At 35.5% G+C, this 23,417-nt stretch overlaps 2 protein-coding genes across 5 annotated transcripts in view; both read left to right on the forward strand.

Annotated features, from left to right (window-relative positions):
* The first annotated feature begins 2,361 nt into the window (after positions 1–2,361).
* On the forward strand, positions 2,362–8,508 carry LOC127874805 (glutathione S-transferase theta-1-like). 2 transcript variants are annotated; one of them, XM_052419437.1, is made up of 5 exons: positions 2,362–2,515; positions 5,403–5,527; positions 6,580–6,667; positions 6,878–7,031; positions 7,739–8,508. In XM_052419437.1, the coding sequence occupies exons 2-5, from the start codon at positions 5,416–5,418 to the stop codon at positions 8,186–8,188; spliced, it is 804 nt and encodes a 267-aa protein (XP_052275397.1). In that variant the 5' UTR covers positions 2,362–2,515; positions 5,403–5,415; the 3' UTR covers positions 8,189–8,508. The 2 variants fall into 2 exon arrangements, with proteins under 2 accessions (XP_052275397.1, XP_052275398.1); XM_052419438.1 differs by lacking the exon at positions 2,362–2,515 and adding an exon at positions 4,978–5,133.
* A 12,741-nt stretch (positions 8,509–21,249) lies between these two features.
* LOC127874806 (uncharacterized) overlaps positions 21,250–23,417 on the forward strand; it is a 137,539-nt gene continuing 135,371 nt past the window's right edge. For all 3 annotated transcript variants that reach the window (XM_052419441.1, XM_052419439.1, XM_052419440.1), the window contains exon 1: positions 21,250–21,442. In XM_052419441.1, the coding sequence (XP_052275401.1) occupies positions 21,274–21,442 (169 nt within the window). In that variant the 5' untranslated portion in view covers positions 21,250–21,273. The remainder of the gene's footprint in view (positions 21,443–23,417) is intronic.

A 23,417-nucleotide genomic window follows, 5' to 3' on the forward strand; every position in this document is an offset into this window, starting at 1 on the left:
TACACAGTTAAAAATAACACTATTTCACTCAACAACCGTGACACATGTACTCAATTTTTCAACTTTTCGCAATTAAAATTGTCTTCTACTGTTATTGTTGTTGTTGTACTTTTGAAAGTAGTTCGAAAGATGGCGACCATTAACCCAGAGTGGTCAGCCATGTTGTAATACAAATTAGGTTACAATTAGGTTACATTACATCTACGGAAATGTTTTAGGACTCAGCAAGTGTCAAAACACACAGCTTTATTGCAGACTGCTAAACACACTTCAATGAACAGAAACAACAATACAAATACAGTATCAAACATACAAAAATACCGAAAAAAACTTCTTCCTATTTATTTTGAAATATTCATGGTTATTTTCAATCCAATGTTTATTAACACATGTATTACGAGACCTGATTTACGGATTTGAACATGTTTCTATTTTCATAGGCGTTAATAACTAACCCGACTTGATGTTAAAGGATTGTTTGAATATAAATCAGCGGCTAGACTAAACGAATGTATTCAATGCTTTGACAAAATACTTTCACAGTAAGAGTTCACTTAATGTCGTTGGTTCTCATCTTAGAACACTGGTGTGATTGTTACTGTCGATAAATGACTTTGTAAATTCACGTTTGAATGCGGGAATCGTAAACACGCCATACATGGCAACACATAGAACTTCAACGTAAATATTACTTGTATAAAACGCCACTGAGGTTATGTTTATTATGATGTTATTTTTAAGATAATTATTAGACTTTTAAGATTATAGGTGGCACAAATGTTAATTATACACATGTCATTAATATTGTGTTGAATCGTTTGTCTAGTTTAAAGTGCTACACATAGCTTTGCGTTTGGACATGCTATGGTTTTGGATAACATTGCATGATCGTTGAAAATAGACATCGACAGAGTTTTCTCAATATTTTCATACTGTATCCGTGCAAATGCTCGAGTGTAAGAAAACAATATTGCAATTTATGGCCTTTTAAGTATTTTGCACGTGACACTGTGGTTACAGTGGTCAGAATGGTAGACCTGCTGTGAGGAATTTGGTATATTATGGTTAGAAAAACTGTTTCGTTATGTAATATATCCTTTTACGTGTACATCTAATATTACGTCATAAATTTTCACGTACATGACGCTGCTGCTAATTACGTAATTGATATTATTTGTATGTACACTTGAATGTCTGGACGTGAACGAAAAAAGTAACGTGGCTCGGCCGATATGTCAACGGCACTTTTTATTGCATGTATAAGTCAGATAAAACTATGCAAAAGATACAAGAACAAGATGTCGCTTTCTAGTTTCAGCACAATCAAGAAAGCTGACTCTAGGATTTGTCAAAATACACTGTATGTCCATGGTATTAATTATGTGATTTTTCCGGGATGCGTAGCTTGCTCACTCTTGACCAATCATAATTTATGCAATATTTAAAGCTGATTGCTGTTTTTTTCAAATCAAGGAAATGCCAAAATTCTGTAATTGTTAGACAGAAACAAACAAGAGTCGCATATTTTTGTCGATTTTGACAGACAGACAGACAGACAGACAAACAGATAGACAGCAGACAGACGGACGGACGGACGGATAGACGGACGGACGGGCAGGTAGGCAGACAGACTGTATCCCTCAATGCTGAATGCAATAAATTATATAGTTTTTTTAACTAAATAGCAAATAAAGCTAGAAATATTTTATGCACGGATCGTTTAAAACAATCCCGTTAAAATGTTACATATATATGTGTCTGTTTTATGGTTTCGCCGTTTGTATGCCCTTACTTTCAGGATATTGACTTGCAAGGGTCTTTCCATCTGTGCTTTTTTTTGTCAGTCAGATTATCATGTTGCACTTTACTGAAAAAGTACATATTTGTTCAACAAAATCATGATACCTATAGAAAACTCTCACGAATGAGCGGGCTGTCCATTTTATCCCATTTACAATGGTGAAATATTTAAAAAGACATCCTTAAAAATGTTAACTTGCTCGCGCTTTATTCTCCCAACACAGATCTTAAAAAGTCACGTGGTTATAGGCACCGTGTCACTTCATTTGTTTAATTTTGTTAAATTATGCGTGTTATAGTGTTCTTGTTTATTGTTTATTTGCGAATTGTTTATTATGTGTAAATATGCACAGACGCCAGCAGAAGTAGTCAGGTCGTATCTACTTTGCATATTATACTACCATATATCTATACAATTTAGCGGTAATCTGGTTTATTCCCTGTGTATACTTTTATTTGTATTAAATGTGAAATAACAAATATAATATAACGCGTTTTTTTTTGTTTTTATCATGTAATATCAGACTCGTCCGATCGGACATGTGAAAAGGCTAGGCATGCCTCGTCTTTTCCTAAGCCCTTTATTCGCCTCGTCTGATATCAAATGATATCAAAAGTCACCAGTGACATATTCTCTATATAACCTCCAGTTACAATAAACCACTCGTATAATCACACTGTACCTGCGATATATGTAGTCGGATGTTTAAGAAAGGTAAGGTTAATATTCTTTTATTGACAATCAATATGTTTGTTTAAAAACATGTAAATATTTGGCGGATCGTTGAAATAAGAGCTAGGTCCTATTGTCACAATTGATTTATCGATTGATAAATCGATTGGTATAAATTAGTTAAAGAGGCAATTACTACCATTTGATTAAAATAAACTACCACACACCATGCGTAATGTTATACTTTGACGAAATTGACAAATTGTGGGTACATGTTCACGTAAACATAACAGTTTGATAGTGTGCAGTTGTATTGAGTGTTCGTTTCGGACGCACAATGACGCACAATGACTGTATATTCTTGTTCTTGATATGAACGTGTTAAATTTAAAGTTCGACACGTATTGAATGTTGCACCATCTTTATCATCATTAATTTTTATAATATATATCATGAACCATTGAGACAGTGAATTAAAACCAGCACAACATAGAAACATACATACACTCTTTGTCAATTAAATGTAAGCAAAGACTGCTACTATATACCGTTTCCAAAATACCGATTGCTATATTATGAGCCGCGTCATGCGACAATTGATCTTATGTCATATGCGAACATCGTAGCTCCAGGCCAATCTGCGAATCCGCGCAGTCTGACAAGGAGCTTCGCTGTCTGCTATAAGGTCACGCAAGGTTTCGTGGTCCCATTAGCGGACGGGATAGCTCCTGACCAGACTTCGCGGTTTCGTTGGCCGGTCGGGAGCTAAGCTGGCCGCATATGGCATAAGAACGTATGACATAGTATCAATATGGCTCATATCCTGTTTCCAAAATTCTGATTGGTATATTATTATCCCCGGTGTGTGAATTTTTAGTATTGAAATGATAGGATTGTAACATGTGGATGTAGTTAGGTGTTTTTATACTTTAGTATGGTTCTGAAACAATGATATTCACGTTAACATTCGTTTTCGGATACTTCGTTAAAGAAAAACAATCAACTATCTTTACATTTTTTATCAACATTCATATCATTACTGATTGTTATTTTAATCTATATTTCTCAACTGGAGGTCAAATTCTTAATAACTATTACTTGCAGTGTGTAATCTGTACATTTCATAAACTAATCTTAAGTATCTGATTATTGTACATGCCTTCGAAGTTTGACGTAGAACAACGTACACACTATATCCGTGATAAACTAACTTCTATTAATGGTACAAAAATGTAGTGATATGTTATTAATGTATCTTTTCGGAATTTATCATGTGAAATAATTGAGTTAACCACAAACAGTCCAGCCATTTGATAAAAAAGAGAAACTCCTTAATTGTATTAAAAGCAAAAAACATCGACCAATAACATGCACAGGTTCAGTATAAATTAAAAAAAAAACACTGTTGATATTCGGGTACAGTTTTACTAACTCACACAAAAATAGTTAGATTTGTGTAGTTGTTGTAATTTATTTCTTCATTACACACACACACACACACACACACACAAACACACACACACACACACACACACACACACACGCACGCACGCACGCACGCACGCACGCACGCACGCACGCACGCACGCACGCACGCACGCACGCACGCACGCACGCACGCACGCACGCACGCACGCACGCACGCACGCACGCACGCACGCACGCACGCACGCACGCACGCACGCACACACACACACACACACACACACACACACACACACACACACACACACACACACACACACACACACACACACACACACACACACACACACACACACACACACACACACACACACACACACACACACACACACACACACACACACACACACACACACACACACACACACACACACACACACACACACACACACACACACATATATATGCCACTATATACACATGTAAAGGCACCAGCAATGAAATATTATTTTTGTCTAGTTGCGATATATTCCAGCACGTTCTTATTGTATTTTAAAATGTACGTAAAGAAGATGTATTCGACCGATAAATAACACACTGAACGAAATAACAGTTACGAGTACCAAATCTACAGGTTCGTACGATTTAAAATACTTCAGTTTATGTTCATTCTATTTAATGTTACTTAACAATGAGTTTATACCCCGTGTAGGTCTGAAGCATCATATCGGAAATAATAAAAGCTAGAGCTGGGTTCTTGTAAACCATTTAGGTTGTTCTTTTTTTTCTGAATTGTCGTAAAATGTTCAAAATATATGCCACGGACTCATCGATCAAGTTCATAGCAAAATCTTTGGTTGTTACCAAGCGAATACATTTGTAAGATATTTATAAAGTTATCTATAATCATTTTACTTTTAATCAAATGGTCATATCTAGAAGTCAAAGCAAAATGTTTGGTTGTTACCAAGCGAATACATTTGAAAGATATTTATAAAGTTATCTATACTCATTTTACTTTTAATCAAATGGTCATATCTAGAGGTCAAACAGATTCTAATCGGTATATTTCTTCAAACAATCTTTCAAGTATTATGCCCTATCACTTTTCGCAAACAATTGACTTATATGGACGGCTCATATGGAAGATGAATAAAAACAACCAACAATGATTACTGAAATTAGGGATATGTGTGTTACTGTGTCTTATTAGAATGCAAAGTTTCAAAATATAAGTAAGTCTTATCAAAAGATTGGCACATATATATGTTCGAACTGTTAATATTTCCTATGATATTTTCTGGTTATATCAGGTCACTTCTTGTTTTGTATAGATGACGACAAGCAACAGTTTTTTTTAGTACGGCATAGATAATAGCGGCATCAAATGATTGTTTGAATAGAACGTGTCAGCGTGCATATACGGACATATATGGAATATATGCGGAAATAAACGGCTTTTGCTAATAGTCTCGTGTATTCTGCTCATTATTATATATTCCAGAAATAACCCTAAGATGGTGCTAGAATTTTACTACGACCTCCTTTCTCAGCCGTGTAGAGCCGTTTATCTGTTTCTGAAAGCTGCGGGTATTAAGTTCGAGCCAAAGGTCATTGATTTGATGAAAGGTAAGGCTACAATACACACACCCCCATCATCGATATTATACGATGACGATATCGAAAGTAGATGTGTGTGTGTGAGTTTCAAAATGTATGAGTTCCTTCCCCGCCTGCGGCTGCACTACGCATGAAGTGAGGGACCGGAGTGTGCCACATCACTGCCACCTAATATACTTTCACGACTCATGACAGTCTGGAAGAATGTCGAACCATAGCTGCAATTTCCAATTATTTTCATAAATGAAATGTATTAAAGTTTAATTTTGGCGTGGTCTTGAGCTTTGTAAGCGTGAGTATGCGTGAGGGGAAAGGAGGAGGTGGGTCCGGAGTAACCGGAACAACCGGAACAACCCCACTTCGCCGCCCTGGTGATCATCAACCACGCGAACTTTTGCGCTGGTAGTGCGAATTTGCGAGAATGGTTAAACGTTGATTTAGTTATAAAAATATTGGTGAAGCTTCACATTTTCTCGCATGTTTTCTTTAAGGTTATTAACTTTTAAGATTTGTTGGTACAAACAATCAGCATTGTTTATCATTATTCAACTTAAATCTTGAAAGCGTATTTCCTGCTTATTATATTTACGTGATTGTCAATACATATGCAGAACTTAGTTTACAGAAAAAGACACATATCAAATGAGCCGCGTCATGCGAAAATGATGTGTTATTAAGTTTCTTTATATTGTTTAAACACTACAAACTTGCAGCGCGCCACACATCACGTGACGAGGTCATGACCTGTAGGTAACAGGGAGCGGGCTTCTTGGTCATTCGCGCGGTTATCTTCCTCGGAAATGAGCCACGTCATGCGAAAATGATTCGAAAATTGGTTTTATGCCATATCCGCAGTCTTGTTTTGCGCTACCCAAACCGCTTATGAGACCATGAAACCTTGCGTGATGTTAAAGCGGACAGCTAAAGTCCCGACAAGATTGTGCGTTTTGAAGGCTGGTCTGGAGCTACGCTGGCCGCATTTGGCATAATAACCATTTTCGCATGACGCGGCTCAAATGATGTGATAATTATTCTGCACGTTTGAATGATTATGATTTTAGGAGAAAATTACAACCCCGAGTTCTTAAAGAAAAACCCTTTCCATAAGGTGCCTTTAATAGACGATGGCGGTTTCATTTTGGCTGAAAGGTATAGTATGAACACATGGATAGAAATGCTTACAATAAACAAATAATTGAAAAAAAACATGGAAACAATCCAGTTGCATATTCCACTTACCTTAATGTATGATACATTATAGTGTGTTATGTCTCCTTACATATAATGCATATAAAAAAGGTAACTGCTAATTAGATTCCAAATAGAAAATTGAATTGGAAGTTGTGTGTGCCTTTCCAGCGTGACCATCATGCGTTATATCGCGATTCAGTACAAGTTACCCGAGCACTGGTACCCACGTGCCGACGTACGGGCCCAAGCCCGCGTCGACGAGTTCCTAAACTGGCAGCACCTTTGTGTTCGTAAGCCTTGCATGGAGCTCTATCATAGCGTGGTAAGTTCAAATCATGTGTTCTGTCTCATTGTGTTTGTTTTAGTCGGATTGTTTGCCACTTTCAACAACATTGTAGTCATAAAACGGTATACCAGTTCAAACTGTCCTGAGTTAGCTGTTCACAGTTATTAGTGCTTAGATTGATGTAAGTACCTGAAAACTTGAATCAATAAGTCAAGAATGACTCTTGGAAGGATTTCATGACAAGTCTCTACATGGTATCCACGGCTTTGTTGTCCAGCGCTCTACCGACTGAGTTAGCTTGCCTGGATACCTCAATCACTACTGTATTTATTTCACGAAATATGGAATCATTAATAAGTGTTTGGTGTTAAGGTTCATATTTCATTCTCATTCCATATTGCTTTTAAAAAAAATTATTATACAATTAATTGTTGAGTTTTTTTTATACGAAACGCTAATATTCGACTTATATTATCAATCGTGGTGAATCGTAGGTTCAAATATATTTATCAATTGACCTTAATTTATTGTAATACATGTAATTTATAGTTCAAATACTGTCTTTATAAAACATGTAAAAAAAGTAATGGATTTCATCATAAGCGTAAATAGTTTCTTGTAAAACCAGTAACCAATGGTAAAGTTGTTTTAACATTTTACTAGTTTACTCATTTTTTCATCGAACTTAATTTGAGGAATTTAATACTTACTTACACACATATCATATGAAATTGGTGTTGAAGTTTCAGGGCAGCATTGGCATAGGTCGTTTCACAAAGCAGCCACTAGTTCAGGAGAAGGTCCATAGAGCACGCGAGGAGATCGCTAAGTGCGTAACGCACATCGCGAACCACTATCTCAACGGCAAACCTTTTATAGCAGGCGACTATATTTCTGCGGCAGACGTTCTCGGCGTCTGCGAACTGGCGCAGATTGCCGCAGTTGGAGAGGAGGCCTCGTACGCGAACAACAGGATCGTGGTAGCATGGATGGAAAGGGTCAAGTCAAAACTTCAACCGCATTATGACGAATGCATGAGAAAACTGGATGGTTTTAAGAAAATGAATGAGGATGCTAATGCAGAAATGGCATGGGTTGTTTCACAAATAGCCGCTAGATCAGGGGAAGGTCCAAACAGCACGCGAGGAGATCGCGGAATACTACATCAGTCAGGGTGCAGATACGATAAATAAAAGTATCAATGCGGAAAATAATTGATAAAGCAATAAATGACAACAATAGGAGAATTTGTTTCGTTGTAAAGTCCATGTACGCTGAAATAATATAGAAATGTCTTTATATAATATAAAGGTCATACTTACTTCTCTAATTTATTTTATAATGTCAATTAATTTGTCTCGATTAAAAGGGTAATTGTGTTATGTATTTGGATTTAAAACGAGCACATTCGTTGGATTGATATTCCCCGTCACAAAAAATGTATGTATGGATTGGTGATTATCCCTTGATGTATGGTCGAATTCTAACAAAATAAAACATATTTTATCAATAACCTTATAATCATTTAACCTTAGTATGTGACCTTGATCTTGACCTAAGAGACCTGAGTTGTACCTGTGACATACTGCAAGATAAAGGAGAACACTTACAGAAAGTTATCCCAGAATACCTTGAAACATAGTGAAGTTATTGCTTAATTATGAATAGTTCATCACATTTGTGATCTTTGAGTTTGCCATTGAACTTGCCTCTAGGGTTATGGGTCTTGCAGGTGAATCAGCCCTAGATAATTAAGAACCTTGATGTATGGTTGTTTCCTAACAAAAAAAAAGACATATTTAATTTAAAATGTGTAACATCTGACCTTAGTGTGTGACCGTAACCTTTTGTAGAACAATTGTAGAAAGTTGTTGTGAATTTTGCACAATGTCGCCGCGAATAGTCCCGTTCAGTAGACGTTATTATTATTGTTGCTATTGATATGATTAAAATTATTAACGTTATAAAAAAAGGTCGAACCTGGATTGCGCTTCTCCTGTTATTAACAAGCGATTTAAATCTATAATGCGATCGGCGACACAAGTTATTACATGATCTCTTGATGTATATTGAAGTAATGGCTAAATTATAAATAATACATAAATTCGTAATATTTAAACTCAGTTTGAGACATTTACTTTGCCTCTAGGGTAATTTAATTTTGCATGTTACTCAGCTCAAAAATAATTGAGAACAACTGTGGTAAGTTGCATGGCTGTCGCTAATATGTTATTGGAGACATAGCTCAAAACAGTAAAAATCATATATTAAAAGGGTATTTTCAAGTCAATAAGGGCTATAAATCCATTATTAACAAATGGTTTGCGTCTAAATTGAACATTCATTATCCTCTTATACATATAAACAACTCATACCAAATTTCAATGAAATCTGCCCAAGCAGTTTCAAGATGTTGCTCAAGACAACAACGTGTGATTCTTTTTAAATAAAAAGGGTCCTAAATCCGTTAATTGCAAATAGATACGACGGCATTTGACATGCATCATCATCCTATCTACATATCAAGGTTCAAATTTGATCTGCCCAATCAGTTCCGAGGTATGGTTCCGGACACATGCGTGTACCGGACGAACGGAAGGACGGACGGACGGAATATTTCCTTAAGAAGTACGTATGGGAAAGGGGAATTTTTCCTTTACAAGTACGTATGGGATAGGGGAATATTTCCTATACACGTACGTTTGGGATAGGGGCGTATTTCCTTTATCAGAACGTATGGGATAGGGGAATATTTCCGTTACAAGTACGTATCGGATAGGCGAATATTTCCTTAACAAGTACGTATTGGATAGGGGCATATTTCCTTTACAAGTAAGTATGGGATAAGGGCATATTTTCTTTACAAGTACGTGTGGGATAGGGGGAATATTTCCTTTACAAGTACGTATGGGATAGGGGCATATTTCCTTTACAAGTACGTATGGGATAGGGGCATATTTCCTTCACAAGAACGTATGGGATAGTGGCATATTTCCTTTACAAGTACGAAACGGATAGGCGAATATTTCCTGTACAAGTACGTATCTGATATGGGCATATTTTCACTACTAGTATTGCAGAGGTATGCGTTTCTTCACTTCACGAGTATGGATGACGTATATTTCCATCAATAGTACAGATGGGATATAGGCATCTTTCCTTTTTTAAGTAAGAATGGGCTATGGCAATTTTCCTTTACCAGTACATATGGGATAGGGGCATCTTTCCTTTACCAGTGCGGACGGGATGGGGCATTTTACCTTTATTTTTACGTATGGGAGAGGGGCATCTCTCATTGAAAGTGCGGGTGGGATAGGGGCATCTTCACTTACAAGAACGTTAGGGCTATGGGGCATCTTCTCTTTACAAGTACAATTGGAAAGGGACATTTTTCCTTTACAAGTGCGGGAGGAATACGGACATTTTTCCTTTACCAATACGCATTAGAAATAGAGGTATATTTTCTTTACAAGTACGTAAGAAATAGGAGAGTCTTTACTTAACTAGTACGTATGGGATAGGGGAATATTTTTTTTACAAGTTAGTATGAGATAGGGACATATTCCCTTTACAAATACGGATGTTATAGGGACATATTTCCTTTAATAATATGGCGGAGGTATCAATATCTTTACTTCTGAAGTATGAATGTGCTATGGCAACTTTCCTTTACGAGTACGTATGGGATAGTGGCATATTTCCTTTACAAGCGCGGATGGGATAGGGTCATATTTCCTTTACCAGTATGTATGCGATGGAGGCATGTTCCTTTACTAGTACGTATGGGAAAGGGGCATCTTTCCTTCTTCAGTATGGATATGGTATCAGACTCTTTTCGTCACTGGCACGAATGGGATATTGTCATTTTTCCTTGACAAGCAGAGATTGGGTGTCGTCGTATTTCCTTAACTAGTAAAGCAGCGGTATCAGGATCTTTCCATCACTAGTATGTATGTGGTTTCGGTATCGTAACTTCACTAGTATGGATGGGGTATCGGTTTTTTTCCTTCACTAGTGCGGATGAGGTACCGGTCTATTTCCTTCACTAGTATTGATGTGGTATTAGCATTTTTTCATCACGAGTATGAAATGGGTGATGAGATATTTCCTTCACTAGCTAATTTGGGAATGTGTACCTTTTTTGACTAGTTTCGATGATATAGGCATTTTTCCTTCACTAGTATTGATGGAGTATCGATATGTTTTTTCACTAGTTACTGGTATCTGACCTTGAAAGGTACTACTGGCATCTGACCTTGAAAAAATGCTACCGGTATCTGACATTGATATGCGCTACTAGTATCTGACATTGAAAGGCCCTACTGACTTCTGACCTTGAAAGGTCCTAATGATTTCTGACCTTGAAAGGTCCTACTGGTGTCTGATCTTGAAAAGCACTACTGGTATTTGACCGTGAAAGGCCCTACTGGTATCTGACATTGAAAGGCCCTACTGATTTCTGACCTTGAAAGGCGCTACTGGTATCTGACATTGAAAGGCCCTTCCAGTATATGGCATTGAAAAGCCCTACTGGTATCTGACCTTTAAAGGCCCTACTGGTATCTGAACTTGAAATGCGCTACTGGTATTTGACATTGATATGCGCTACTGGTATCTGACATTGAAACGCCCTTCTGGTAGCTGACCTTGAAAGGCGCTTCTGGTATCTGACATTAAAAGGCAATACTGGTATCTGACCTTGAAATGCGTTTCTGGTATCTGATATTGAAAGAGCACTACTTGTATCTGACCTTGAAAGACGCTTCTGGTATCTGACATTGAAAGGCCATACTGATATCTGACCTTGAAAGGTACTACCGGTATCTTATATTACGTCAGTATATGACTTTGATAGCCGCTTTGAATACATTGTATCTGGCTGTGAAACTGTTGTAAAAACAAAACATTTTGGTGCAAGACAGCCGTTGAGAAACCAAAAGTTAACGACATGAGGCCTTATTTGTGTACTTTATAACACTCAGGAATTTATGAGACCACGCTGTTCTTTTGTTACGGAGAGCTTCTCCAGAAAAGCCTGTGCTTTCTGGTAATTACACAGGTTAACATAAACACAATATCAAGCCAGAGAAAAATAAAATCTCTTTTATATGATGTTGGCGGATGATGCAGCGTTAGACAGCAAACAAATTTACTGAGGATAAATCGTGCGCTTACCAAATTCTTCCAAAATTTCATTGAATGATTTCTGTGTGCGGTTTCAGAATATATTAATGAGGCTATGTATTAGTTTTAGTATTTTGGAACCGAATTATGTTATTAAATAAATGAACCCAGATGACGAGAATAAACGATCAACGTATTGAGGTTTGGTGTTAAACTTGCATCAGAGTCAATATGAAAGTTAGCATTATCAAGGCATGCGGGTCAATGTGAAAGTTAATACTATCTTGGCATGAGCGTCAATGTGAAATTTAGCATTATTTTTACATCAGAGTAAATATGAAAGTTAGCATTATCTTGGCATGCGAGTCAATGTGAAAGTTAATACTATCTTGGCATGAGAATCAATGTGGAATTTAGCATTATCTTTGCATCTGAGTCAGGAATTTAGCATTATCTTTGCATCTGAGTCAATATGAAAGTTAGCATCATCTTGGCATGAGAGTCAATATGAAAGTTAGCACTATCTTGGTATTGGAGTCATTGTGACAGTTAGGACTATCTTTGCATGAGGGTAAAAGTGAAATTTAGCACTATCTTGGCATAAAAGTTAATGTGACAGTTAGAACTATCTTGGCATGAGAGTAAATTTGAAAGTTAACACTATCTTGGCATTTGAGTCAATGTGACAGTCAGCAATATCTTTACACGAGAGTCAATGTGAAAGTTGGCACTATCTTGACATGAGAGTCAATGTGAAAGTTAGCACTATCTTGACATGAGAATCAATGTGACAGTTAGTAATATCTTGACATGAGAGTAAATATGAAATTAAGCACTATCTCAAGCAGACGTCAATTAATTGCAATTAAAGTGTGCATATAAAATACAGCTATATTTCAATATAGTGTTGTAATTATGACACGGTGAGCATGCACAATTGGCTGTGCCAACTATTAAATAGTATGGTTAGGAATTCACATGTTTGTATTAAATGAAGGAAAACAGTAATCACCATCTAAAAAGTGGAAAACATTTTAGTTTTAGTTGCAATACATCATGTTGTCTGAAATTAGCATGAATAGTTGCAAATTTAAAACAGGAATTAAAACAATTGTCGTGAAAAGATATGCTGCATTTTTCGTGAGCAGAGGATGCTCAATATACGCAACATTTGATTGAATGATGCGGGCAACTTACACTTGGTAGAAGGTCGCAGCTCGATGATTCCTATTGATTTTGCACGGGATTTATTCTTAACAAGCAATGCACATATCAATATGACCCTGACTCTTGGAAAACGTTGCTTAATGCATGTGCGTTAAGTGTCGTTCCAGATTAGTCTGTGCAGTCCGCATATGCTAATAAGAAAGGACATTTTCGCCTGGACTGGATTTTTGTAAAGAACATGTTTTCTTTATACGAAAATTGTAATAAAGACGGAAAGTCCAATAACTGATTCATACATTACTGAATCATTAAATAAGAACACATAAGAAACAATAACAAATAAAGGTAAATGTCATCATTTCTGTACGATCTATCAAACCAGTATTTGAAAGAATCATTCGCATTTGTCTTTTTTACTAGATTATGTTCGTTCAAAGTCACACTATTGTCGGTAGAGTCACATACAGCTTTTCGTCTAGTTGCATATAAGAATACAGAATCGTATACATGAAAAACATAACGAACGACAAAACTAATAACATTCAATATCAACTGAATCAATATTTGATGGATCTACATGTTTGTGTTAACTGTTACGGTCTACCTGAGAAGACATGTATAAAGAAGCTCTCATTAGTAATTTATATCCTTATTCAGTTGGGATTTTTAGTTCTTGGTGATGATAATATTGGTGGTGTGAAAATAATATGGTAAATCATGTTGTTGTTGTGTTTGCGGTTGTTATTGTTGATGTGATTGTTGTGGTTGTTGCTCGAGGCGGTTGTGTTGTTGTTCTTGTTATTGCTATTGTTATTGAAATTGTTATTGTTGTTGTTGTTGTTGTTGATGATGATGATGATGAGGATGATCGTGATGCTGATCATGATGATGATTATGATGATGGTGATGATGATCATGATGATGATGATGATGGTGATGATGATGGTGATGATGATGATGATGATGATGATGATGATGATGATGATGATGATGATGATGATGATGATGATGATGATGATGATGGCGATAAGGAGGAGCACGACGACGACGATGAGGGGAAGGAGGAGAGGAAGGATGTTAAGTGGATTTCTAAACTGAATGTAGATTCAGTCATAAGGATGTATCAAAATTGCTTACTTGTCCAAGAACATGTTCAGAGCAAAATTTTACTTTTAAACAGATGGAGCTTGTTCAAACAAAAATATTGCTTGAATTATAGGTAATCTTAAAACGTATGATGTTAAAGATCACGACGATGAGTGTGATGCTCAGGTAAATGATAGCGGGAACGCAAAAGCAGTGTAAAAGACTCAGTATGAAATATGCATATCCTTAAACATCTGTTATGACCGAACTGTTTGGGATAGTTTTGACTTACTTTTCATTTTCTTCGTATAAACGAACTGATTTTGAATCGTTTTGACTTGTAACCGATTGTAAAATTATACATCCGTACCATGTATCAATATCCACAGAACATAAATCCAATGTAAAATGACGACAACTAATGAAATAATTAAGCAAACATACGACAATTGAAATAGAAGAATTGACACAAAAATCTAAAGCTGAATAATGTCATTACAAAAGATGGCGTAGAATAAAAAACACTAAAAGAAATATAGTTGATCAACTAAACCAAGATAAGAGAAACTGTACACAGTCCCCTTAGAGACGGAAGAAAACCGATAGCGAATTATCAAAACAAAGAGCTACAACTGAACTTGAAAAGACGCGAACGTAAAAATGAACATTTTAAACGGAAAATCAAAGCCTAGAAATCTGCCTAAGAACTGAAGTTCAGTTACATCAAGCAGGTTAGCAAACAAACAATATTAAAATTGACGACATCAAAGATAAGGATAATGACAATTGTTATACATGTAGTTATGAACCTCAAAAAAGTGATGTAAATACTAAATCGACACATTCCTGGCATTAAACTAAACCGTGAAAACATATATATTGTTCACAGATTGGAACATACATACCTCTTTAAGTTCTTCAAAGTACTGAATTAGAACTTGTGCTTTGATTATCGAGAATGGATAATTATCCTCAAATATCTTCCCCGTTTGTACGTACGGGTTTTATCAAACTGTCATTTTTTTACATATTTAGACTCACTCACAAAATCCTGGTGTATTGGTACGACTTAAAAGCGAAAATAGACTTCCTGGGTTGAGCTGCTAATTTGCTTTTGCTTTAGACCACGATAGCTTGGATTAAAAAAGAATCATATATTTGTATATTGAAGCAACGTTAACCGGGTGACCGAGTATGTAAAAGGTGTAATATTGGTTTACTTGAGAATGAATACCATTTTGTGTTAATTTGTCCATTGTATAGAGATTTAAAAAAACTAGTGTCACCTAAATATTAAAATATAAAATGTAGTATTATCTATGTATATATGCATAGTGTCTATTGCTGTTTTATTTTTTTTGTCAACATTCACACAACCATTAATAATTATTTCATGCCTATCATATACATCATACTTTTCATCACCATTGTTGAATATGCATATATTACACCGTCATTACATGTCTTATGTATGTTTTTGGCTATGTTCTAATGTTTTTGCCAATAAAATTGACTTGACTTAACTTGCCTTGCTAACCGGGTGACCATTAAATACCCATTATGCATACGAGTGTAATGCCCACCATTTCGAAATAAAATAACTTCTGTTTTATTCTGATTTATTTCCATTTTTTAAACAAAATTCAGGGATATAATTACGTTGCAATTGCGACTCCTTTGCGAAAAGAATACAACCAGCGTTTATTGTCTCGGCAACACATATTTCTCAATGCATCTTTTTATCTAAATAAGGGACGTAACTCGTTTATATACAAATACGAGATTATTGTTCTGCTTACGACCCCTTGTATGGTGACAGCTATACAATAAATGGCTTGTGAGCTTGTAATACCTTAATTTAAACATATTGATGCACGTTTGACGGCATAGACATTAAAGCATTTAACCTTTCGTTATTTGTTTTATTAAGTAAATGTTCACTTATACTTCGGGGTATAATCAAATTCCTGTTCGAAATCGACGTATACCCCGGTAAAACATAAATCCCCCTTGGAATGTTTAATAACATCCCCCTTGGATTGTTAAATATTAAAAAAAAGTCCTTATAAATGTTCTTCTGTCCATTTACAAAGCCTGTTATAAATGACGTATGCAAATATTCTATACAAATTTTAATTAATGAAATGCCTTTGTCATTAGAAAAATCCTTCGTGAACTTTGTTTATAAGATCACTATTTTCTCTTCAAATCTTTGCAAGTTCACCTGCAGTTTAGATCTTAATGAATAAGCAACACACAATAGTTGTAAGTTTACTATTATTAAATGTATGGAATCAATCTCTCGAAAGTTCACTACTTTTGACTTTTGAGTTCCAAAACAAGCATTATCATCAGATTTTTAGAGTTAAGTATTTAATCCACGTCGTGTGAAAACGTGTCTTATGCCATATGCGGCCATAGCAGTTCCAGCCCAGCCTGCGCATCCACGCAACTGGTCTGGAGCTACCCTGTTTGTCAATGTGACCACGTAAGCTTGCGTAGCTTAAAGTCGGACAGCGTAGCTCCTGACAAGACTGCGCGATTGCGATTGCGCCGCATATGGCATACGACCCATTTTCGCAGGACGTCAATCATTTAATTGTTATCTACGTTCGGGACTATTCAAATTCAGAACGTGTTTGCTGGTCTTTCGAAATTGGTGACTAAGACTTGTTTTATTTTCACACGAGTCAGATATCCATTTCAGTATCTATTCATACGTTTGTCTCTCATTGCTCATTTTTGATATAGCAACCGCCATTATTAGTTCCGGCATGTAATAAAGGCAAGTTAACACCACACCCTTTCAAAAATCACATGAGTAATACAAATGTTTACACGACTTCATGCTGACATGAACGCCAGGAACACAAAGTTCTGCATTTGGAAGTTCAGACCTGCCTTTTGTTGCCAAGCCTCTCTTCTTGTCTGACAGCCCTGACGCTCTCGTATCAGGTCTTCAACATAGGCCCGGGCTCCAGATTAAGCTCTGCTGCGTTTGAACTCAAGAGGTATGTCTTCTTTGCCGTTTTTAGTTGTTCGCGCTTATGGACAACTAATGTAAAGGGAGTTTTGCAATTTAGTATGCTGCTTAACTACGCCAGGAACGATAACCACCTCATCTGCCTGTTTATACAGGTACACTGCAGACATATCTTGCGGATTGTCTTCTCTTTAAATCCGCTGTTTACATTTAAATCACTTAGCGGTTTATCAAGTGTGTATGTAATAAATAGTGTTTAACAGCTTGTGCGATAACATTGGAGAGTATATCATTGAAATCTGTACATATTGACTGCTTTCAGGGAAAACAGGGCTTAATGCATGTCAAATAAGATTAGCCTGTGCACACTGATTAGCCTGTGTAATGCGCACATTTTCTCTAAGTTATATCTTTTACATAAATATGAGGATTAACAGTGCACACACATCTTGACCTGTGCTTTAAGACACTCTTTATAAATTCGAATGGGTTGTGTTCATTTCAAACTTGCGATATAAAAAGCTATAATATAATTTTGAAAACTGAGTTGCGTCTAAGATTATGCAATAGCGAAAAACGTCAGTGCCTTCAGCGCTTTGATTTGTATTTCTTCTTGCTCTTCGTTCACAAGATAGGGTTCTCCTTGGGCCATCGGCCTTGTCGCCCCACTTTGCCCCTGCAAAGACTAAAGACGTCTAGGTTGTGGTTTAAGCGTCAGTTTCAATGGGTGGTGCTGATGCTTGAAGATCGACTTGTGTATATTAGGGGGATCTTGATCGGGACATCGACTTTGTTTCTCATTTATGTTGCTGCTCTTCATCGGTAGCGGATGTTGCTCGTAACGATCGTTTGGGAACTGGAAGGCCCACTTTTATAGTACGTGACATTTTGGCTGACATTCTGACGTTTCAGCTATGTACACGAAATAAGAGGTTACTACTTCGAGATCTGATTGCAGAATGATGGAATCACCGTATGTGTGTGTGCGCATTTCGCAGTTCATAATGTCATAACGCACCCAAGGCTGCATTATGTGAGTACCTTGAGTGTGTCCCACCTAATTTATTTACTCCACTAACACAATTTGGGGCGATTTTCGAATCATCCTGACATGTCCATCTATTTTTTTTCTTTAAAATATATCAATATCAATTTGGTCTTGTGCTGATGGAAGAATCCAGAGCATACGGAGGAAAACAAACTAGTACGGTATGGTGACGACCAACCAAACTAACATACTGCCGTGAACGGGAATTGAGTCCGGGTCGCCTTAGTGAGAAGCGCGTATACCAACCATTGCGCTAACCGGACACCCGAATTGATTGAATCATTTAAAATCAACCTTCTTTTTGATAAATTATTTTCGGTCCGGGGAAAATCATGTTTGGTCCGTGTCGCTGCCGTGCTTATCCTTGTCGTTGTCGTGTAGGTCCGGAATGGTCCGTGTAGATGACGTGCTTGTTAGTGTTTATCCGGGGCTATCCGTATCTCTGCCGTGTTGGTACCGGTTGGTCCGTGTGGTTACCATGCTTTCTAGGCTAATGCTCGAATCTGATAACAGCGTCGCCAAATATCGATGTACCTATTCTATTAAATTTTACATCCGAAATGGATTGTATATGGCTCTAAGGGCAAATATTCAATCGTATCGTTACGTGCCCAATAAAGCGATACCGATTTAGTACTTCTTTTTGTATCAGGATAACTTGTTTTCAAGTGAGGCCATATGATTCAATGACTGGTGTCCTCGGGCTGTTAAGTGTGTGAAAGCAAAATATTTTTAATGTCATTAACCCAAGTGGGAAAACAAACAAATACACATGTTATGTGGTATGATTGTGTAAAAGTGTACAACTAGTCAACATGCATAGTAAATTACTATGCACTAGTAGGTTCCCTAAAGGAAGACGCAATCCGGGTTGAAGAAAACAAGCACAAGAAGACAACAATTTTGACGGTAATTTTTCATTCCTCAAATGAAATAATATGTGTTCATTATTTATTCTTAAGATAATGTTGAGCCTTCTTATTCGACTAAACAAACGTTATTAAAATGGATTATTCATGTAGAAAGCATTTGAAAATGTACATCGTCATTTATTTTGATGAAAACGGAGACATTTGCGTCAATCGCGATTTCGAAATATATTAAAACATCATATATTTGCGATGAAACTCAAAGGTTGAATGCCCACCCGGATATATAAATAAGGTTATTACCGATGACGCTTCAAGTATATTGTAACTCACCAACCTTGACAAATATTTTAAAGTAATCATGTTGATGATAAACTGGCCGATTGGTTAGTTTCTTTCATGCACAAAGAATAAATGATAAAATGATGTTTGTGTTATACCTGACGATTGGCGATTGGATGCAGATGAAAGTTTGGCGTTCGTCATATTCTGATATCAACTATTATATATACCTGACAGTAACAATAACAGCTGTATTCTTCAGGGGATACTTTGAGATTGACAAAAACTTCAGGTATGTGCTTTTTAGTAAATGCGTTTGAGGGTTAAGTTGGATATTCTATATAAACTGTTAGTGCACGATATCTAGGCATGTACGTTTGTTGCATATTATTATTATATTATATTATGGATATATATATATATATATATATATATATATATATATATATATATATATATATATATATATATATATATATATATATATATATATATATATATATATATATATATATATATATATATAAATATATATATATATATATAATTTAACTAAAATGTTGAAACATAAGTAAAATCAGTTGAATTAGAAAAGTAACCTGTTATAGAATCAATCGCTGAACTTGAAGTTATTTTTTCAGGACGTTTAATATGTTACTAAACTATAAGCTTCTGCAAGGATAGCCATTCATGTAAGGCGTTTGGTTAACAAGATGCAAAGTAATACAAAAATGTACTTTTAATTTATTTGTGATTATTCTTGTTAAATGACGACGATTACTTAACGCAATTATTATTATTAACGTAAGTCGTATGTGTAACTAGAGGCTCACTTAAAGGGACTGTAAACCACGAATGACGATTAAAGCAAAGTTCTTAAATACCGTATTTTTTTACAATTATTAGTTTGTGTTGATTAAAATATCACGACTGGTATATAAAATTACTTGTTTTTTGTTTTTGTTTTACTTTATTTTTGAATGCATTTATTTTTATTGGGTATGCATACCCAGTAAAAATAAATAAATACAAAAATACATGATTCATCGTCACGTGGTAAAACCAGGAATGCAAATTGTGCATGCGTAGTGAATTGTATATTTTTTATATATATATTGATCAATCTACTTGCTTTATTTTTAGTGTGTATATCGTTATGTCACCTTTTTTCGCGATTTCACATCGCGAAATTTTATTGCCGAATATACTGAAAATATTAACTTTTTTAAGTAATGTAATATACCAGTCGTGATATTTTAATCAGTATAAACTAATAATTGTAAAAAAATACGGTATTTTAGAACTTTTATGTTTTCGTCATTCGTGGTTTACAGTCCCTTTAATGCAATGCTTATTATTTATAAAAGTCGTATCGCTGACTTTAAGATGTTATACTTAACTAAACTAGATGATCACTAACTACAATTATAATTATTTATGGAAGCCGTACTACTGACTATATGATCACTAACAGTCATCATATTTATTTATAAAGGACGTATCGCTTACTATAAGACGATTAACTGGATGATTGAGCAAAAACTACAATGCTTATTCAGTATGCAAGCCGTATTGCTGACAATATGATGACTAACTATAATGATAATTATTTACTCAGCTCGTATTCACATCGTATTCACTAGATGATCGCTGACTTCAAAGGTAATTTGTCATGCAGGTTGTATTTCTGACACTTGGATCACTGCACACATAACTGCAATGATGAAGATCATTCTCGAAGTTGTGTCCGTGTTTGTCCTGTTCTGGGCGACAGAGGGCGCCCTGTCGAGGCAGGACGTTCGACAGGCAGTAGAAGAGAAGCGCGAAGAACAACTGGAGACCCTGCTAGAACGAGTCATGGAGCGCATTGGCGAGGAAGATAATCAAGGTATAAATATATAGGTTATTTATATAATTACATTCGCCTCAACCCACATTCAACAACGTTTCCCTTTGTAACTGGAATGTAATATAATTCCTTGTTTGCACTTGAGTTGTATACGTACATCAACACGTTTTTCATGTAGCAGGTGTATTTATTGGTCCTTAGGAACAGCATAGTAATACATATTGTCGGTTTGACAGGAAATGGACCTATTAAAATATTTAAAAGATACATTTATATGTATAATGTTCATAGAATCAAAATCTAATTCTACTTTATAAATACATAAAACGGGTGAACAAAAAAAAAATGAAAAAAATAGGTTCTTGTATTTAACGACTAATGATAAGGGACATATTATATATTTAAACACACTTTCGATGTTATCATATAAATAAAGCTTAAGAAATACGTGGTAAGAATATATTGCTTTGACCTTTGGGCAATCAATTAAGCTAAACGTTTATTTCGAACGGGTTAATAGATATGTAAACGATATTGCTATAAAATCAGTCAAGGTTTCATGGTCACATAAGTGGACCCATTTTCGCATTTCGCGGCTCATTTAAACTCGTCGATGCGGAGAGCCATGTAGCAAATATAAATTCCATCTTAACCAGCAATCAACCGGTATTGGTTACATAGACCATAAGTGTTTGAATCAAATATACTAAAGACGCAATAATACTTACCTTAAGGCAATGACATTATCGTACAGATGATCTGAAAGATGAAAGTCATTATTACAATAACCACTTATACTTACATTATCAACACTCAATTTCGCTGGCAAAAGTGAATACAAACGAAATGTTAATAAATGTGAAACTAGTTTGGAATAGGCTTTAAACGTAAAAATGGTATATAACTCAATTTTTTTTTCTAAAAATAGCTGATGTTTTTCAACTGATTATGTTGCATCCATATTTATAACGTAAATAATCGCAAAACCCATTCACCATGTGCTTTAATCGACACATACAGGTGTTTAGTGGTTGGAGTCAGCTGACAAATATATTCGTTGATTAATCAGAGACCATTGACACTGATTTATCAATAAGAAGTTACGAAATATATGTATTTTTGGTATTCACTGTACAAAGTTCATGCTATGATCCATACCACTTTTAATGCATGATTACAATTGCTGATATAAATTAAAAGAAGACTGGATTAAAAAACGCAAAATTAAAGTTTTTTGTTAAAACATACAAAATTAATAAAATGGTATTTGACTGTATAAATCTGACCTACGATTTAGCAATGTCGGTATATTTATAGGCAGTTTGTAAAACCTTGTTGATATTGTAGGGATTTGGCGGTTTTAGGTATGATCTAAAAATTATCATAGTAAGTTATTTCAAAACTAAACTTTTTTTTACATGAAATAAAACCTCGTACGAGAACTTTGTGCAAAAATAACGATACAAGTACACAGACAATATTTTGATTGCGCAGTGTATATTGCAGTCTATACATATGATACATTAGTAATCAATCCTTGTCAAAATGCATTTACAATCCTAAAAAATACATTCTGAAATGCTTATACAACATTTCAAATCAATTGAATGTACCGAGTAATGCATTTATAAAATATCTAGTAGTTTAAAAATAAATATTTTAAAGAAAGACCAAAGTTTTGTTACAATATATGTACACTTTTTGTTGATGAATATTGCCCATCGCAATCGTCACGTCATGATCTTATTGTTTTGATTATTTAACGATGAATGATTAATCAGCTTAATCAATACCTTTGTTGACTAAACCAGTCAGTATTACTGAATATAATTATTTGGCTCGCCTGTTTTGCATTTAACGAAATATGTTTCTTAAAATAAGTTTAATAGTCAAACAAAATCACTTCCATGTGTCGCTTTGTTAGATGAGCATTGAATAGTTTCATGATTCAAACGCATTAGTATGTTTATCTGTTATAATATCGCTTGATGCGTTTCATTTTGTGTAAAAAGTG

This window comes from Dreissena polymorpha, chromosome 3 (genome assembly GCF_020536995.1).
Source record: "Dreissena polymorpha isolate Duluth1 chromosome 3, UMN_Dpol_1.0, whole genome shotgun sequence".
Classification (NCBI taxonomy): Eukaryota; Metazoa; Mollusca; class Bivalvia; order Myida; family Dreissenidae; genus Dreissena; species Dreissena polymorpha.

What these genes read in the sequence shown, in the direction of transcription:
- LOC127874805 (XM_052419437.1), top strand. Translation starts at nt 5,416, where the DNA reads ATGGTGCTAGAATTTTACTACGACCTCCTTTCTCAGCCGTGTAGAGCC. An exon ending in GGTTTCATTTTGGCTGAAAG is followed by an intron (nt 6,668 to 6,877) that starts GTATAGTATGAA and finishes GTGCCTTTCCAG; the next exon opens with CGTGACCATCATGCGTTATA. An exon ending in TGGAGCTCTATCATAGCGTG is followed by an intron (nt 7,032 to 7,738) that starts GTAAGTTCAAAT and finishes TTGGTGTTGAAG; the next exon opens with TTTCAGGGCAGCATTGGCAT.